The sequence below is a fragment of the Oryza sativa genome, chromosome 11 (assembly GCF_034140825.1).
Source record: "Oryza sativa Japonica Group chromosome 11, ASM3414082v1".
NCBI classification, from domain to species: domain Eukaryota; kingdom Viridiplantae; phylum Streptophyta; class Magnoliopsida; order Poales; family Poaceae; genus Oryza; species Oryza sativa.
The window spans coordinates 29,563,877-29,583,787 of record NC_089045.1 but is presented as its reverse complement, the minus strand read 5'-3'; the positions used below and the strand labels follow the sequence as shown (position 1 = coordinate 29,583,787).

General features: G+C 44.6%; 1 protein-coding gene across 1 annotated transcript; it reads left to right on the top strand.

The window, feature by feature from the left end:
• The first annotated feature begins 12,831 nt into the window (after positions 1–12,831).
• On the top strand, positions 12,832–18,922 carry LOC9269948 (toMV susceptible protein tm-2). Its single transcript, XM_015760502.3, has 2 exons — positions 12,832–16,871; positions 17,534–18,922. Exons 1-2 carry the CDS (start codon positions 16,182–16,184, stop codon positions 18,626–18,628), a joined length of 1,785 nt encoding a protein of 594 aa, XP_015615988.1. The 5' UTR covers positions 12,832–16,181; the 3' UTR covers positions 18,629–18,922.
• The last annotated feature ends 989 nt before the right edge of the window (positions 18,923–19,911 follow it).

The window sequence follows — 19,911 nt, the reverse complement described above, 5'->3', positions numbered from 1 at the left end:
CCCCTGCTGGTTCCCTTCCGCATCCCTCTCCACGTTTCCTTCCTCGTTCAAGTACTGGTTTGGATCCTCGTTCCCCTCTTCTTCATTCCAGTACTGGCTGCTTCCCTCCGCGATTGTATCGTACAATATCTGTTCCTCATCGCGGTCAGCCATCTGTTGATACAAGAAACATCTGCTAAGTCACGATACATTTATGTTTTAACAATCTAAGTCATGTATGCTAAGTGTAAATGTCGTACATTAGAACCCTACACAACCTTACGTGCTAAGTCTAATTACAAATCGTGATATAAGCTAAGTCAAGGTGACGTATATTATACAACCCTAGCTAGTAAATAATTATATACTAAGTCTAATTACAAATAAAATAATCTTATATTAAAACTCAAATAATATTACATGCTAAGACTAAAATAGTCATGTATATGCTAAGTGTTTCGTGCGTATATGCTAAGTCTAATTAAGACTACAATAGTCAATTGCTACTTGTCGCACCACTTCCGTAGTCAATAATTACATACTAAGTGTAATTACAAATAAAGTAATCTTATATTAAAACTCAAATAATATTAGAACACTACACAATCTTATATGATAAGTCCAATTACAGGTCTAATAATCTTAATTAATTGCATTACAAATATAACAATCATTTATATTATTACGTCACTTGCCTGCTCCAATTCCTTCTAGGGCTAGCTCTTCCACTCTGGCTTGACGGACGACTCCGACAACACGTCTTTTCTGCAAGATACAAAAAGATGTATTAGGATAAATGCGAAGTAACATATATATATATATATATATTGCATTTCACGTTAACGTTCGTTCACGTTCCCTAGCTCGTTCATGTTCGTTCGCTCGTTCTCATTATATTCACGTTCGTTCGTTTGTTCTCATTCACGTCCGTTCCCTCGTTCTCGCTTGTCTTCGATCGATCGTTCTCGTTCTCGCTCTCGTTCGTTCGATCGTTCTCGTTCTCGTTCACGTTCTCGCGGCAACGTACGTTGACGTGTTCGTTCTCGCTCTCGTTCGTTCGATCGTTCTCGCTCTCGTTCGTTAACGGCGGTGTGGCGGCATCGGGGCGGCGGTTGGCGCGGCGGCGTCGCGGCGGCGGCGGCGGCGTGGCGTTGCGGGGCCGTGGCGGCGGCGGCGTGGCGTGGCGTGGCGGCGGCGGCGTGGCCTGGCGGCGGCGGCATTGCGCGCGCGGCGGCGGCGGCGTGGCGACGGCGGCGGCGGCGTGGCGTTGCGGGGCAGTGCCGGCGGCGGCGTGGCGTGGCGGCGGCGGCGTGGCGTGGCGGCGGCGGCATTGCGCGCGCGGCGGCGAAGGCAGCGGCGGCGGCGGCGGCGTGGCGTTGGCATGCGGCGGCGGCGAAGGCGGCGGCGTGGCGCGTCATCGTCGTGGCGCGTCGTCGTCGTGGCGCGGCGTCTCGTGGCGGGCGGCGCGACGGAGAGAGATCGATATCGGAGAGATCGAGATGCATGAAGGGAGATCTGGCGGCGGCGGCTCTCACCCCAGAGATGCGGCGGCAGCGGAGGAGGCGGAGGCGGCGGCGAGGACGTAGCTCGAGACGACGGCGACGGCGGCGTCGGCGCGGGGATTTGCCCTAGGCAGTGGCGGCGAAGGAGAGAGGCCGAGAGAGATCGATCGGCCTAAACCGTCTAAGTGTTGGTGAAGAAGACGAGGGCGCACCGGGAATATATATACCCCCGGATCTTTACTCCCGGTTGTTGAGAACAACCTGGACTAAAGATATCTTTAGTCCCGGTTGTTGAGAACAACCGGGAGTAAAGAAAAGATCTTTACTCTCGGTTGTTGAGAACAACCGGGACTAAAGATATCTTTAGTCCCGGTTGTTGAGAACAACCGGGAGTAAAGATCTTTTCCCGCTATTTCGAAATTCTTTTTAAACCCGGTTAGGGTTAAGAACCGGGACTAAAGTGGCTCTATTGGGAAAATGTGGCTCTATTCCAGCCACTGCCCCTTCACGCCAGCCATCCCTATCCATTTCCTCGCGTCGTCTCTCTCTCGCTACTCACAACCCCGCGCCCTCGCCGCCGTCCTGCGTTAGCCCCCACCGCAGCTACGCGCTAGCTAGTCCTCTGCCCGCCGCTTGGTTCGCCGGTGTCGTGCAAGCCGACGCCGCTCGCGCAAGCCTCACGAATCGCGCATCAGCAATGGCGGGTGGAAATCCTCACGATTTCTTCTCCCAGTCGTTAAATGAAGCTCCAACGGGCCACATGGACGGCTCCGACTACGGCTTCTCGCAGGGGTCTTCAGGATATGGTGGATATGGCACCGGCATCCATTTTGGGGGAGGGGGATCGGGGGGCCTCGATCTGAACTCCCAGGCCGACGCCTTCCCCGATTTCGCCTCCTACCAACAGATCCTTGAACCGGGTAGCCTTGTGTTACCTCCGATTCGGGCAGGGAGCAGATCCACAGTCCCCCCGTCACGTCCTCCTCCAGCGGCGGGAGGGGGACGTGGCAGCAGTCGTGGAGGGAGAGGAGGAGGACGAGGCCGTGGCAGGTCGTTGACCAATGGCGCTGGATCTGGCAGGGGAATGCGAGGATTTGTTCCTCCTGGCTCATCGTCTGGTCAAGGAGGCGTCCGAGGTCATGGGGCATCCATGTCGCACAGCGGGCCACCCGCCTTCAACTTTGGAGTCTTCGGAGGAGGACGGCGAGCCGGTGCCTCGTCGTCCCAAGGGACAAATGTGTCCGAGGACGACGGCAACGAAGAAGACGAAGAGGACTTTGGTCCTGATGGTCAGCACATGGTAAACCCCCCATGGTTACTTTCTGTTATGTCTCTTTTGTGCTATTGCGAAATATGCCAATTGTTGCTCATGATATTGATACTGCTATGGATGCCGTGATCTAAGCATTTGTATTACAGTATATGTTGTTCATTGTTTAATTTAGGGTTAAATCATGTTTGTCTTTCCTAGAATACGTATGACAAGGCAAATTGGACAGAAGAAAAAACTTACACATTGTGTGAAATAGCATGTGAGGAAATAATGGATGGGCATTGTCCTAATGGAGCATGGACAACTAGAGGGTACCAGAATTTGAAGGCCAAATATTTCCAAAGGGCTAACCTAAGGCATTCAACCAAACAGATAAAGAATAGATTCACCCATCTAAAGAATTATTACAGTGCTTGGGTGTGGCTGAACCAACAAACTGGAGCTGGTAGAAGTGCTAGTGGAGAAATAATTGCATCAAATGCTTGGTGGGAAAAAAAATTAAGGTATGCAGTTGTCAAAAATATAGCTAGTTTACATGATTTTAGAGTTTTCTGTGATATTGATTTAGTGTCAATACAGGAGAAGGGGGACGCCAAGAAATTTCGCCATGGCAACCCTGAGTACTTAGATTTTCTTATAGAGATATTTCAAGGAGTTGCAGTTGATGGTTCCACAGCATACATCCCTGGTTTTGAAGATGAAGATGAAGAGGAAGGAGAAGAAGAAGCAGGGGATGCAGGGGAGGCAGCTAGAGGGGAAAGAGCTGTAGGGGATGGTTATGAGAACAGCCCCATGAGCAATAACAGCAGGAAGAGAGGGAGTAGCAGCTGTGATGTGTCCACAGCTTCTAGTCCTGGGAAAAAAAGCAAGAGCCCAGTGGTGCAGCTCATGAAGGGGCTGCTCAATTCTTTCAACTCTGATTGTGATAAGTCAAATACCCTAATTACTGAACTTGTTAACAGCAAGAAGTTAAAGGAGCAGAAGAAAGAATCAATTGCTGAGTCATTGACAAACTGTCAGAGGTTGGCAGTAGAGTGTGGTGCAGCAGAAGACAGTGTGGAATACTTTTGTGCCACACAGTTGTTTGCTTCCAAACATAACAGAGTTATGTTTAAGAACATTAGCACTAAAGAAGCAAGATTTATGTGGCTGAGGAGATGGTGCCAGCAGAAGAATTTGTATTAGATGATCCCTTTCTTTAGCTGCATATCATGGGTCTGGTCTGCATTAGTTGTGTCTTAGCTGCATTAGTTATGATCTACTTTTGTGTTGAACTATCAACTTGTTTGATGTGATGTGACGTAATGAACATGTGATGTGTGGACCTATTTAAACCTTCCCTTCTTTTCTTCTTGAAGTTTGTTCATATTATATTTATGATGTGCTTTCTTTCTATGCATATGTCACACCTGCAGGATGGTGAAGGCAGTGGTGATGAAGATATCTCTGATGAAGATAGCAGTGATGATGAGATTGATCTTATCATTTATATTTTGAAGAAAAGAGAAATGGACAGGAGAAGAGCATGTATGCTTGCCGCCATGATTGGTACGTATTACTTGGAACTTTACTCTAATAAGGCTCCAAGAAGGGTAGCACCTGAGTCTGGACATGATTGGGTTATGAGAACATTAGCTAATAGAACTGCTTGTTACAACATGTTTAGGATGCACAGGCCAGTTTTTGAGAGGTTACATTCTGTGCTTGTGGAATCATATGAGTTGAAGTCCACAAACAACATGGATTCCATGGAGTGTTTGGGTCTTTTTTTATGGATAGTAGGTGCTCCCCAATCAGTTAGGCAAGCCCAAGACAGATTTGTTAGGTCTCTTAAAACAGTACATAGTAAGTTCAAAGCAGTTTTGACCGCTCTACTGAAACTTGCACAAGATATCATTAGGCCAAAAGATCCCTTATTCACAACATTCCATAAGAAATTGCTTTCTCCTCAGTACACACCATATTTGGATAATTGCATTGGAGCAATAGATGGTACTCACATCCAAGTTGTGGTGCCAAATTCAGCTGCTGTTCAACATAGGAATAGACATAAGGAGAAGAGTCAGAATGTTATGTGTGTCTGTGACTTCGATATGAGATTTACTTTCGTGCTTGCTGGGTGGCCTGGTTCGGTTCATGACATGAGGGTATTCAATGATGCACATACTAGATTTAGTGCCAAGTTTCCAAAGCCACCTCCAGGAAAGTTTTATCTCGTAGACTCGGGATACCCAAATAGGCCGGGTTATCTAGCACCATACAAGGGTATAACATATCATTTCCAAGAGTACAACGAAAGCACATTGCCAAGGGGAAAAAGGGAGCACTTTAATTACTGCCATTCTTCGTGTCGGAATGTCATTGAGAGGTCATTTGGGGTCTTGAAGAACAAGTGGAGGATTTTGTTTAGTTTACCAAGCTACTCGCAGGAAAAGCAAAGCAGAATTATCCATGCATGCATAGCACTTCATAATTTCATTAGAGACAGTCAAATGGCTGATACAGAGTTCGACAATTGTGACCATGATGAAAATTATGATCCATTGGGTGGAACCTCTTCTCCATCTAGCGAACCAACAAATGAATTGGACTCGCGTGTCATGAACCAATTTCGGGACTGGATTGCCGATGGATTGTGGTATTTGAAAGGAATGTAATGAATGGTTCAATTTTTCTTGTGAATTGTATTTGGTTTAACTTGTCAATTGAACCATGAGTGCTTGTAATTTGTAACATTGAAACTTCTGTGATGTATTTCAACAACTTGAGATGTATATGAGCTTCTTTGAATTTCTGTGATTGGGCTGTGATATTGATGATGAAATTGAGCGTCTCGTGGCGGCGAAGGAGAGAGGCCGAGAGAGATCGATCGGCCGAAAACGTCTAAGTGCTGGTGAAGAAGACGAGGGCGCACCGAGAATATATATACCCCGGATCTTTACTCCCGGTTGTTCTCAACAACCGGGACTAAAGATATCTTTAGTCCCGGTTGTTTAGAACAACCGGGAGTAAAGAAAAGATCTTTACTCTCGGTTGTTGAGAACAACCGGGACTAAGGATTATAGCACTGCATATGATTTTCGCTTACATATGTGTTTATAAAATAGAAGTTAATGCATTAACATTATTTAAAGTACAAAGATTAATGACAATTACTTCGAAAAATTATTTTTGTCTGTAATAAATTAAGTGGATAAATCGTAATAAGCAAATATATGACTTATAATTAATAAAAATTCCAATATATATATATACTTAGCATATATATGAATGATATTATTATGTTGGTAAAAACTCTAATTAAGATATGTATGTACATACTGCATGATTTAAAATTAATAAAAATTGTAATCATCATATATACTTAGCGTAGGAATTATATTATATTAAATGATAAAAACTCTAATTAACATATGTAAATGCTACATGCATGATTTAAACCTTTTAAAAATTCGAATAGTCATATATATAAGTAGCATATGAAAGATAGTAAATTAAATTGTGAAAAACTCTAATATATGAATGATAGTTTTAAAAATATATTAAATTTAATACTTTTAAAAATTCTCCAGTCAATTATAATTAGCATATGAATGATAGTAAATTAAATGTTAAAAAACTCTAATTAACATTTAAAATTGCCACTTGCGTGATTTAAAACTTTTAAAAATCCTCTAGTCAATTATAATTAGCATATGAATGCTAGTAAATTAAATGTTAAAAACTCTAATTAACATACATATGAAATTGCCACCTGTGTGAGTTAAAACTTTTAAAAATTGTAAGTATCACATATAACTAGCATATACATGATGGATAATCAATACATCCAAAATAGTTTACATCGTGTACACAATAATTACGGCATTACATCGGCGGTGACGGTTGACCGCACGTACTTTCTCCTCACTATTGTTCCCTCCTTGTGATCGCTGCGTGAGTAAGGGGTGTCTTCATTTGATAGGAGGATGCTAGGGTCAATCGTCACCGTGAAAGGGGGTTGCCCATCCAACTGATCGTAATCCTCGTCAGTCTTGTCCTCAACTCCGACGATTTTTCTTTTGCCTGGGAGAACCACTTGACGCTTAGGCTCATCAGGCCCTCTGCCCTTCTTTCCTTTGCTAGACATGTCCTTCACGAAAAAGACTTGCGTTACATCATTGGCAAGGACAAAAGGTTCGTCCGAGTATCCAACCTTGTTAAGGTCAACAGTTGTCATCCCACTGTCATCAATCATTACGCCTCCACCAGTCAACCTAACCCATTGGCACCGGAACAGAGGAACCTTGAGAGTCCCATATGTCCTCGATGGCACCGTAATACGTGGCAGTTGTTCCATCGTGTCCCATGGCATCGACACGAACAGCGCTGTTTTGGTTCGTGCTCTTCATGTCTTGGGCTCTCGTGTAGAATGTGTACCCATTGATCTCATATCCCTGGAATGTCGCGATCGACCCAGACGGTCCCCTCGCCAGGAAGGCAAGTTGTTGGTTGATCGACTCGTTACCCATGAGATGTTGTCGTAGCCACGCGGGGAAAGTATCAATGTGATGCCGTGTAATCCATGCATCGGACTTACCGATGTTCCTGGCGCGAACTAGAGCCAAGTGCTCCTCGATGTAAGGAGCTACCAATGAAGAGTGTTGCAGAACAGTGAAATGGGCTTTACGGAATAAATTGTTGTCTACCGTCATTATTGCTTTCCTTCCGAGAGTTCCCTTTCCCCGTAGTCTCCCTTCATGGCGTGATTCAGGTACCCCGATTGGGTGAAGGTCTTCGATAAATTCTACGCAAAATTCGATGACCTCCTCTGTTCCATAACCCTTGGCGATGCTTGCCTCTGGACGAGCACGGTTACGAACATACTTCTTCAGAACGCCCATGTACCTCTCGAAAGGAAACATGTTGTGTAGGTACATAGGCCCGAGAATACGGATCTCTTTCACAAGGTGACAAAGCAGATGCGTCATTATATTGAAAAATGAAGGTGGAAATATCAACTCAAAACTGACGAGACATTGCACCACTTCATTCTGAAGGGCTTCTAATCTATCCGGATCGATGACCTTCTGCGAAATTGCGTTCATGAATGCACATAGCTTTGTTATTGTTGCCCGGACATTGTCTGGAAGGATACCCCTTATTACAACTGGTAGCAGTTGTGTCATCAACACGTGACAGTCATGAGACTTTAGGTTTGTGAACTTCTTCTCCTTCGTGCTTATTATTCGCTTGATATTCGTGGAGTATCCAGACGGTACCTTTATGCTCTCCAAGCATTCAAACATACTTTCCTTCTCTGCCTTGCTAAGAGTGTAGCTGGCTGGACTCAAGTAATGGCTTCCTTTCTCCTTTGGTTCCGGGTGAAGGTCGCCGCGTTGTTCCATATGCTTCAGATCATTACGTGCTTCCAGTGTATCTTTCGACTTTCCGTATACACCTAGGAAGCCAAGAAGGTTTACGCAAAAGTTCTTAGTGAGGTGCATCACGTCGATTGCGTGGCGTACGTCCAAGAATTCCCAATATGGTAACTCCCAAAATATAGAGTTCTTTTTCCACATCGCCGCGTGACCATCTTCGCTCTCTATATGCTGGCTTCCAGGCCCCTTTCCGAACACTACTTTAAGATCTTTAACCATAGCAAACACTGTTTTCCCGCTGCGATGTTTAGGCTTCGTACGGTGGTCGGCCTTATGTTCGAAGTGCTTGCCTTTCTTCCGTACCGGGTGGTTTGCTGCAAGGAATCGACGATGACCCATGTATACAACCTTCCTACAGTGCTTAAGATACGTACTTTCTGTTTCATCCATACAGTGAGTGCAAGCCTTGTACCCCTTGTTGGACTGTCCGGATAGGTTGCTAAGTGCAGGCCAATCGTTGATGGTTACGAACAGCAGCGCTCGTAGGTTAAACTCCTCCTGTTTGTCCTCGTCCCACACGGGGACACCTTCCTTCTTCCACAACTGTTTAAGATCTTCGACCAGTGGTCTTAGGTACACGTCGATGTCGTTACCAGGTTGCTTGGGGCCTTGAATAATAATCGGCATCATTATGTACTTCCTCTTCATGCATAGCCAGGGGGGGAGGTTGTAGATACACATCGTAACGGGCCAAGTGCTATGGCCGCTGCTCATCTCTCCAAAAGGATTCATGCCATCCGTACTCAAACCAAACCGTATGTTTCGTGCGTCCTTTCCAAATTCTTTAAATTTTCTCTCGATGTTTCGCCACTGCGAACCATCGGCGGGGTGTCTCAGCATCCTGTCCTGTTGACGCTCTTCAGCGTGCCATCGCAACATTCTAGCATTCCCCTTGTTCCTGAACAAACGCCTTAGCCGTGGTATTATAGGGAAATACCACATCACCTTAGCAGGAATTCTCTTCTTTGTTAGCTGCCCGTCAACTTCTCCTGGATCGTCCCGTCTAATCTTGTATCGTAGTGCTTTGCAAACAGGGCATGCTTCTAGGTTCTCATACTCCTCACCGCGATATAGGATACAATCGTTCGGACATGCGTGAATCTTATGAACTTCCAGTCCTAACGGGCAGACTATCTTCTTAGCCTCGTACGTTGTCTCGGGCAATTTGTTTCCCCCCGGAAGAATGTTCTTGACGAGTTTCAATAAATCGCCAAATGCCTTGTCACTAACCCCATTTTTTGCCTTCCATTGCAACAACTCCAGAGTGGTATCCAACTTTTTGTGCCCCTGCTCGCAACCTGGGTACAACGAAGTTCTGTGGTCCTCCAACATCTTGTCCAATTTATGGGCCTCCTTTTCACTTTCGCAGTCCTCCCTAGCGTCCTGCAACATCTGACCAAGATCATCCGCAACGTCGTTACCATCAGCAGCTATTTCCTCCTCGCCCGTTTGATTTCCTTCAAATCCAACATACTGAGCAAAGTCCGGAATATTGTCGTCTTCCACTTCATCTTCTTCCATTTCAACACCTTGCTCTCCGTGGGATGTCCAACAATTATAGCTTGGCATGAACCCCGACTCAAACAAGTGGAAATGAATAGTCCTGGATGCAGAATACTCCTTCTGATTCTTACACTTATTGCATGGACAACAAATAAAACCCCTTTGCCTATTAGCTTCGGCCACTCTCAAAAAATAGTGCACGCCGTCAATAAACTCTTTGGACCGCCGGTCAGCGTACATCCATTGCCGATCCATCTACATGAGTCAAAAAAACCGTACACAAATAATTATTCTTACAATAATGACAGTCATACAATAATTATAAGATATCTTTATTCATACAAAAATCATAAAATATTACACCAAATAATTCTTAAAAACTATTTGTAAAGTTTTAAACTATTTTTAATGTGTTTTACTTCTTTTAATTTTCATTTTAGTTTGTTTTCTATTATTTAAGATTAACTTTCACTAGAGTTTTCCTTCTCAACTATTTTATAAAACCTTGTTTAGCAAATGAACTAAATTTCTATATATTCTTTCTTCCCCACACACATTTTCTCTCTCATCAACTTACAACTAAATTTTGGAGACAAAAAAAGTGTGCAAAACATAGGTGCAAATGTAGTATGACAAAAAAAAACATTGGAGGATGAAGTTGTAAACCTTTTAGGCACCTCCGATTTGTATGTAATCACCAAAATAAATTCAATAGAAATTTTGGCATGACCTCCCCTCTTTTTTGAAGAAATTTTGAAGCTTGCTCGGGCAGCTGGAGGAGGAAGAAGACATATATATAGGGGTGGGACTTTAGTCCCGGTTGGTAGCACCAACCGGGGCTAAAGATCACCGGGATCTTTAGTTCCGGTTGGTATTACCAACCGGGACTAAAGTTACGATTTTTAGTCCCGGTTGGTGTTACCAACCGGGACTAAAGATCCCAGGGGGCCTGACAGGCCCTGACAGCATTCGAACCGGGACTAAAGATGATCTTTAGTCCCGGTTGGTAACACAAACCGGGACTAAAGATCAAATATGCCCGTTACCCTTTTGAACCGGGACTAAAGATCATCTTTAGCCCCGGTTTTTATTGCAACCGGGACTATTGTGGAAATCGGCCGACCGACGAAAGATGGTTACTCCACCAGTGAAGCGTTATAGTTTTGTGATTAAATTGACACTAAACCTATAATTTTACGATAATTCTTTATTTAATCTTTATTTTTTATACCCATGGTTAGTAGCGGGAGTAGCTTCCACTAAAAGTAAGAGGGAGAAGGAGCAGTTGCCTATGGGAAGCAAGGGAACATGGATACGTACTTGCACGGGAGGGGATCCCTCCCGTTACGTAGATTTCTTTGTTTTCGTTTAGTAGAAAAAATATTCGTGTGTTGTAACGGATAAAGACTATTTTTAATCATATTGTTGTTATATTTTCTTTTTCTAAAAAGTATATGGGATATTTATTTTGATAGTATTGATATCTAATTTGGAATTTTTATTGGGATGATGGTCATATCATATACGTTGATTTCTTATAGTTTGGTAAGAATTCTGAAGCAACTAGGACTCCGACTCTCGTCCTAAGTTAACATGCATGTTTTTTAAAAGGATTTCTTATACAACTCCTTATACATTCCTAAAAGTGAAAGAACTTAAAAACCAACTTAAATACGAACGATGTACCAAAATATCAGCGGAAACATCTTTAATTTTTATAATACTAGAAAAATGCCCGTGCGTTTCAACAGTTGAAGGCTAATTTTAATTTTATTATTATTATATGGTTTAGTTAAAGTGAAATTCACTATGATAATTCACTTAGATATATATTTTTCTAAAAAATCATGAGCTGTAATTAGGATTATGATCATTTAAAGTTAGCATGCGAGTTTTTTTTTTAAAAAGGATTTCTTATACGTCTCCTTCTATATTTCTAAAAACGAACGAACTTAAAACCCGACTCAAATACGGATCTGTATTTATAAAAGCGAACAAACTTAAAAACCGACTCATACACGAATAACACACTAAAGTACCAGTTAAAGCATTTTAAATTTTTATAATAGTAGAGATAAGTAGAGAAGAGACAGATATTTAAGAGATAAAAAGGATTCTCAGTTAGTATAACCCAAGCCCAGCCCATTACCACGGCTAACTAACTAGCCCATGTATATCGATCTATATCGGCCCACAAAGTTGACAAAGTTGGTCCACGTCGATCTATATCGGCCCATAAAATTATCGAACTTTTCCCTCGGACGACTTGCAGAAATTCCATTGGAATAAGTTCATTTGAGTTCCTTAACTTATTAACGAATCCGATTTTCGTCAATCAACCGAAAATCAGATACAACTGGTCCTTCAACTGTGCAATATAGGTCCGTTTAGATGGCGGTATTAGCTAACATGGCGCCTACATGGCTAATTTGATTCGGTCTTCATCTGACGTGGCATTAACGTGACACACGAAGCAAAATTTAATATTTTAAAAAATAAAACAAAATATTTTGGCCCACATGTCAGATTAAAAAATAATGAGACCCACATGTCAGATCAGATTAGAAGAAATATAACAAATCTTGAGAAGAGATCGGAAGAAAAATAGAGAGAAAAAATAGTTGGAAGGAGAGATGGATAAAAATATGAGGCACTGCTTGTATGGATCCGAGGATCCTTGCTGGTATAGATCGGGATTATGCAGGTCGTTGACGCCTTGGGATGCAGTGCTCCCATGGGGCTCAGATGGTGGCTCGATGTGGTCGTCGGTGGCACCAAGTCAGGGAATCTCGGGGAGAGGAGAAGCCGAAGAGGTAGAGCAGGGAGAGAGGGTGCCGTGGTGCTACGATGAATGCCGCCGGCTCTGGGGAGGAATAGGACACAGAGAAGAAACTAGAAAGGGGAGCTGGGGAGAGGAGGAAGAAGAGGGGGTGTGAATGATTATGTGGGGCCCATGTGGGCTCCACCTTTAAAAAAATTGGTGTAGCTAATATGTGGGACCACCGTTTTTATTATTTTTCTAGGATAAAATAGTCACGTAAGCGTCACGTCAATGCCACGTGGGACGAAGACCGAGTCAGATCAGCACTTAGGCGCAGCGTCAGCCAAAACCGTCTTCCAAACCACCGAGGAACCTCGTTTGCACCGGTTTTAACAGTTCATGGACCGGTTGTATCTTGTTTTAGGTTAAGGACGAAAATCGTATTCGGTGTAAAGTTAACGGACCTTATATGAACTTATTCCAAACTGCATTTGGCTCGGCCTGTAAAACACAGCCCAATCCCGTTCATAAAAGAAGGGCCCATTACGTAGGGAGTTGGGCTGGGCCGAAGGCCATTCCAAATCACTCGTCTAAAGAGGACGTCGAAGACGAAGGCGGCGGCTGCCTCGCCTAGCACGCTCCGGCAACGAGGGTAAAATCTTAAATTCGTAATTTTCTGTTCGTCACATCATCGGTACCCAAATTTTTCGTTCATCCAACCCCCCACCCAAAATCTCAGTCGGAATTCTATCATCCCCCAACCAAAAAAAATCCTAATCGGAATTCAATCACACAAATAGAAGCATATACACATGAGTCCGCGTCAAATAACACAAAAAGTTTTAATCCGTGTTAGATCCCAAATACAAGAATAGAAGAACAGCAAACGGAGATAAAAAAACCAAATCAATGAAAAATCGAGTGGAGTTTGCTGCTGCCGCCGCCTCCTCCTATGGCCACATCCCGCGAGTGGCCGCTGGCAGTGGCTTGCCGAGCTGCGCCGCCGGCGCCCGCTACCGCCGTCATTTCAACCGAGGGGGGAGGCAACAGGGGACGGAGGGAGCCGCCGCTGACGCCACCCGCGGCTGCTGGGGGCGGAGGGAGCCACTGCTGCCACCACCCGCAGCTGTCGCGAGGCCACCGCCACCGCCAGATCTGCCTGCCGCGGGAGGGATGAGGGTGGAGGAAGGGGAGGGAATAGCTGTGGGGAAACGGCGCTGGCGGTGGGTCCCCTTCCCGTCGCCGCGCCTTGCCAGGAGACGGGAGGAAGAGGGGGAGATGGGAGAGGAGGGGGCCAGGGAGGCGAGACGGAGGGAGCGGGCGCCTTGTCGCTGTCGCTGGGGAGGAGAAACTGGGAGACAGAGAGAGCGACGAGAGAGAAGCGAAGGCGGAGGATTCTAGAGATGGAGAAATTGGACATTATGCCACTGCCAATAGTGGGTTTCGCCACAATGCCATTCCCCGGAATAGCGTCGTTAAAATGCCACTCACAAGAGATGCCAAACATTTGTTTTGCCATTTAGGCCAATTCTCTCCATTTCCACCTATTTTTCCACCCAGGCTGACTAAAATACCCCTCCGGTCGTCACAACCGAGTCGTTCGTGCCGCCGGCGCGCCGCCGACGCCCAAGCTCACCGCCAGCGACGTCCCGCCCCCATGGTCGAAGCCCGCTGCCAGCACATCGGAGAAAGAGAAGGAAACCCTAAGCCGGCCACCGCGTCATGAGCCACAATCTCCTGCATCGTCTCGCCCGCCGGTCACCACGCTGCTCCTCTCCCGTTGACCACCGTGCGCCGCTCGCCACCATCTCCTCCGCCGTCGTCTCCGCCGCGCGTCGCAGGCTGCCCGCCACCATGGCCCAAGAAGGCTAGCTCCAGGAGGAGCTCATGGCAGGACGAGACCTGCGTCGCCGTCTCGGGCTTGGTTGGCACGGTGACTGCGGCGGGGATGGAGACCGACGAGCCGGCGACCAAGGCGGCGGGAGGTGAGCCGAAGCCCTCGCTGGCGACCAAGGCGGCGGGAGGTGAGCCGGAACCCTCGCGCTCGCCCTCGCTAGCTCTCCGGATTGTGTGTGGTTTGAGCTAAAAGATTGCGTTCTTGAATTTGTAGAGCAAGATAAGGACGACGAGGAGGAGAGCTCCGGCGGTGGCGGCGCCGAGCCTGAGGTTAGTGCCACCCCTGCCGTCGTGGTCTTCTCCTCATCCCACATGTTTACCGGAGAAGAGAAAGAAACCAGAGAGGGGTATTTTGGTCGGTTGAAGTGCAAAAAAGGTGAAAATCTTATGAAATGGCGAATATGGCAAAGCAACGGTTTGGCATCGGTTGAAAGTGGTATTTTACGATGCCATTCCGCAGAATGGCATTGTGGCGAAACCCACTCTTAGGAGTGGCAGAATGTCTAATTTCTCCTAGAGAAGAGATAAGGTTCGAGAGGAGGTGGGGTGATATTTTTCTTTGCTGTTCAGGTGAATATCTATATAATGCAGTGCATGTCAAAACGTCCATGATTCTCAATTGGTTAGCCTAGAAAACCTGTGCCGACAGGTCATGGGTCCGATTCCTTGATCACTTTGGTTAGCTTTCTTTTTTCTGGTTATCATCTACTGTTCTTTTCCCTTTTCCTTTTCTCTCCAATCTAATTCATAGAAAAAAAACTAAAAATAAAAATTAGCCACCAAGAGAAAGTTAGTCTTTTTTTTAATTGCTATAAAACCTTAGTTAATGTTAAATCTGGTAAACAAGAAATATATTGTTTTCAACATGTTAAAATATTTATTGTGATTTTAGTTAAAATTATTCCGTTGCAATAATAATTTATTATGAGCTATTATATTTCTCTCTATTATTTGAGACCTTTTCTAGTGAGCGAAAGTACCAAAACAGTGTGAAAATAACTTTAGATGAAAATAAATATTTTTAGTTTTAATACACCGTAGCGAAGCACGGGTATTTTGCTAGTAAATAAATAGATGCAGACTGCCAGAAAAAACTTGGTACCAATAGACAAATCCAACAGTACTTATTTAGGCTAAATTAATATTCTGTACCTCATGACTATGATTTAATAGTCAATGATTATTATTGATTCCAAAAGGAACGATCTAATGTGACTCCTTAACGAGCTGTTTTTTTATATATATTTCTCTAATTCGAAACAAGAGCCTGGCTCTTCTTTATTCATTGCTACAACATTTTTTTTGAACGAATCATTACAACAAATTGAAGAGAGTGGAATCAGGCCAACATTAGTTTGACAACCCAGAGAGGAATCATTGGCCAATTACTGCTGTCACTCTTCGTATTACTGATCCTTGTGTTAATAATAGTCATAATATAGTGTTGTGATTGTCATGTCACATGGACTCACGTGCAGGTTACACTACATCATATCAGACAGCCAGCTGCAAACTCGGGGAAGCTATGTAATGCAATGTACTAACCATATGCATTAGTTCGAAAACAAGTCTGACTATGTTATTAGTCGGTTAGCCACATGCTATGTGGTCAAGTCATTTTCAGTAATGACACTTGCAGGAAAAAAAAATGATGATTCGCAAGAAATTTCGGGTGAAATTTCTGCTTAATTAAGTTTTGCACTGTACTGAGCTCGCTAGAAGACAGATGCTTTGCATAGTTTGCTGATAGATAGATTGCTACCAAGACAGTAGTAGAGCTCCATTCTTCTTCCCACTGCTCCTTAACTTTGTCCCCTTTGTGAAGGAGATCGAAAAGCTTGCATTCCATGGCAAATCCATGGAGGATTGCAGCCATGGGCTCTGTCATAACCGTGCTAGGTTGGTTGCTGTCGCCTATCATCAGCTTGCTCGTGAACAGGTTCATCTCCTACCTCTTCGACGCTTCGCCAAAGATCCAAGAGCTGGAGATTCAGACTGTCCCGAAGCTGGAGCAGATGCTGCGAAAGATAGAGGAAGAGAGGATGCACAGGAAAGCGAAGAAGGAGAGATCAGCCGTGCAAAATCTCGACACGCTGGCGAAGCTGGTCAAGTCTGCCTTGTACGAAGCAGAAGACGTCCTCGATCTCATTGCTTATCACCAGATCGAGAAGGATGTCATCGGCGATGACGAGCCACAGGGAAGCAGCAGCAAATGGCATCCGCACATCGACGATGCCATCCACGCTTGCAAGACGAGCTGGATTGGGAGATGCATAACCACTCTACTGGAGTGGGCACAGGGTTTGTATCGATCGCTACGCAGCAGATCAGCTGCGCTGCTACCGATTTCTTGTAGCAGATGCTGCGGGTCAGCTTCTGACTCCTTGCTGGAGCGGCTTAGTTGCTTGTCCAGGCAATTTGATTTCATCAGATGCTGCCAATCCCTGTTCATCTGGTCAGTCAACTGGTTTGAGGTTGCTCGCTCTTATCGAGATTGGTTTTATGATGCAACTGGCATCACAGCCACAGGTTACCAGGTTGGTTACCACTTCTCTGCCCCCTAACACACACACACCCCACCCCAATCTAGCAATGCATCTTCTCTCAATCTAGGGGAATGTTCCTATTTTGCATCAACACTAATACACTATGCAAAAGGAGTTACAATGCACGGGCTATGATCTTGGTAAAATTTATGTCGCGCTCCTCAATTTTATTCGGAAATCAATAGTTGCTGGAATGTGTTAAAGGGTCTTAGTGTTTGAGACACCACTAATGTTACTACATCTAATAGTTCAATTTTTGAAGTAACAAGAAAAAATTTCCATGTTCTAAACAGAAGCACTAATTTAGAAGAAAACAACATCTATTATTAATCAGGGGACAACAGTCGTCAGAGAGTAGAACTAGTTCAGTATATATATATTTTTTAAGGAAGTTCAGTATGTAGCTCACATGGTCCTGTTCTTTTGTGCTGAATGGCTAAATTGGTTGAATAGCTCAATGATTAAAGATAATTATTCAAGTGTACATACGAATTGAATTGATACTATAAAGTGGAAATGGATTTAAAAGAGTTTCCTAATAAATTCGTATATAGAAAGTGTTCGCAAAAAATGCACCATTTAGGAGCTTGGAAAGTATGCACATTCCTCCACCATTCCATTCTAATCATTTTTTTTGTTCTTTATTCTTCCAGCTGGAGGATGGTACAGCAGTATATTCTTTCATGCCTGCTATTGCTAGATGGAAATTGAGGAAAAGAATAGAGAAACTAGAAAACACTGTCACAAACGTGGAGAACTCTCCCTATTTAACACAGACAAGCAGTGGTGCCTGGAATGATATTGTCAACATGAACAGGAGAAGCATTACATCGAGTAGTACACGCAAGGTATTCGGTAGAGACCGGGAGCGTGATATGATAAGAAGTATGCTTCGTGAGGATGATTCTTTACCAAGCTCCAGTAGCAGGAAATGTTATTCTGTAATTTGCATATATGGCATTCCAGGGTCTGGAAAGACTACACTGGCACAGTATGTTTGTGAGTATGAAAAGGAGGATAAAGATAGATACTTTGACACAGTCATGCTAATTTATGTTTCTAAGACTTACAGACTGGAAGATATATTTCGTGATATGCTCGAGGAGATCACGCAAAGCCGGCATTCTGAAATTAGTGACTGCAGAGGTTTGGAAGCAAAATTGGTGGAGAATTTGAGAGGCAAACGGTTCTTGTTGGTACTGGATGATCTGTGGGTCAATGATGAGAATCATGAGAAGCTGCTTTCTCCACTCAATGTTGGGAAGTCAGGAAGCAGAATCCTGGTGACAGCCCAGAGTAAAGAGGCAGCTCTAGGCTCTAATAGGCTTATTCCAATATCTGATCTGGAAGAGGAGCAATACTTCTCAATGTTCATGCATTATGCACTTGACAGTACAATTTTCGATGATCGAGAATACATACCGATTGGGAGGAAAATCGCTAAGAAGCTGAACAGATCACCTATTGCAGCAGTGACAGTGGCAGGTCAGCTCTGGAGAAACCCAGATATCAGATTTTGGCAAACAACCGCGAACCTCGATGTGCTGAATAAGACCAAGGGAGCTCTTTGGTGGAGCTATAATCAACTTGTTGTGGATGTCAGGAGATGCTTCCAGTACTGTAGCATCTTCCCCAGAAGGTATGAGCTTGAACGTGACAATCTTGTTCGTATGTGGATAGCGCAAGAATTTGTGAAGGACAATGATGGAAACAATGAGGACGTAGAAGATGTTGGTCAGTCCCTCTGACATTAGCACCGGTGAGTACTTCACAGTTCATGACATGTTCCATGAATTAGCGAAGACGATCGCGGGAAGCGACTGCGTCAAGATCGAGAAAAGCATCACGGAACATCTTCCTAAATGTTAGGAATTTCCCCAGCGATCACTAGCAGGAAACCAGACGAACACAACACACGCGTACTGTGGCTAAACCTGCAAATTCGCAGAACAGAGGAAACAGAGCAAATTTTGTGCAGCGCTTAACTCAGCTGCTTTTCTGTTTACTTCCATATATAAAGGAACGAATACAACGGAAACAACTAACCACCAAGACCACTTCTCACGCCATGCTCTAGCTGCGTCCATCCCCACAACCACACGACGTGATCCGAGCTCCCAGCACAAGACGCGGGCAACGAGCTAAACTCGGATACCCTCATAACAGACTCCACACGATGGCTATCACACAACACGTGAGCTCATGCGTTTATTCAGAAAAAAACGTAAACATGCAGATAACTAATCAACTAACTAACCGTGGCACACAAGATTACTGCTAACAAAACTCTCCCTAAGCTTGATGTGCCGATTATACAGGAAACATACCAATTTGTTCCCACAGCTCCTGAAACTTGATTCGAGAAAGCGGCTTCGTCAGGATATCTGCAAGTTGCCCTTCTGTGCCGATGTAACTCGGTGTGATTTCCCCATTCTCCACGGCTTCACGAATGAAATGTAATTTTGTTTGAATGTGCTTACTTCGATCGTGAAAAACAGGGTTCTTCATCAGGGCCAGAGCGGATTGGTTGTCCACCCTGAGATCGACGACTTCAGTTGCTGCATTCCTGAGGTCACCGAGGAGCCGGGCAAGCCAAATGCCCTGGCATGCAGCTGTTGCAGCTGCAATATACTCAGATTCACAGGAGGAGAGTGCTACAACTCTCTGTTTTTGAGACTGCCAGCTAACAGGATTTTTGCCGAGAAAGAAAATTACTCCTGTGGTGCTCTTGCGAGTGTCAATGTCTCCAGCCATATCACTGTCACTGTAACCCTGCAGTCCTCCTTCACCTTCCTTCACATAGCGGCACCCAAGATGAATGGTACCAGCAACATACCTTATGATGCGCTTCACTGCCGCCAAGTGTTCGTCCGTGGGTTTCTCCATGAAACGACTGACATAACCAACCGAATATGCAAGGTCTGGTCGGGTGTTCACCAGATAGCGCAAGCTTCCCACTAGACTTCTGTATTCTGTCGCATCAACTAGCGATCCTGCACTTTCCTTGCTCAGCTTTAGACGTGGTTCCATC

Coding starts and splice junctions, on each gene's coding strand:
- LOC9269948 (XM_015760502.3), top strand. CDS start 16,182: ATGGCAAATCCATGGAGGATTGCAGCCATGGGCTCTGTCATAACCGTG. Junction 16,872..17,533: donor TCACAGCCACAGGTTACCAG/GTTGGTTACCAC, acceptor TTATTCTTCCAG/CTGGAGGATGGTACAGCAGT.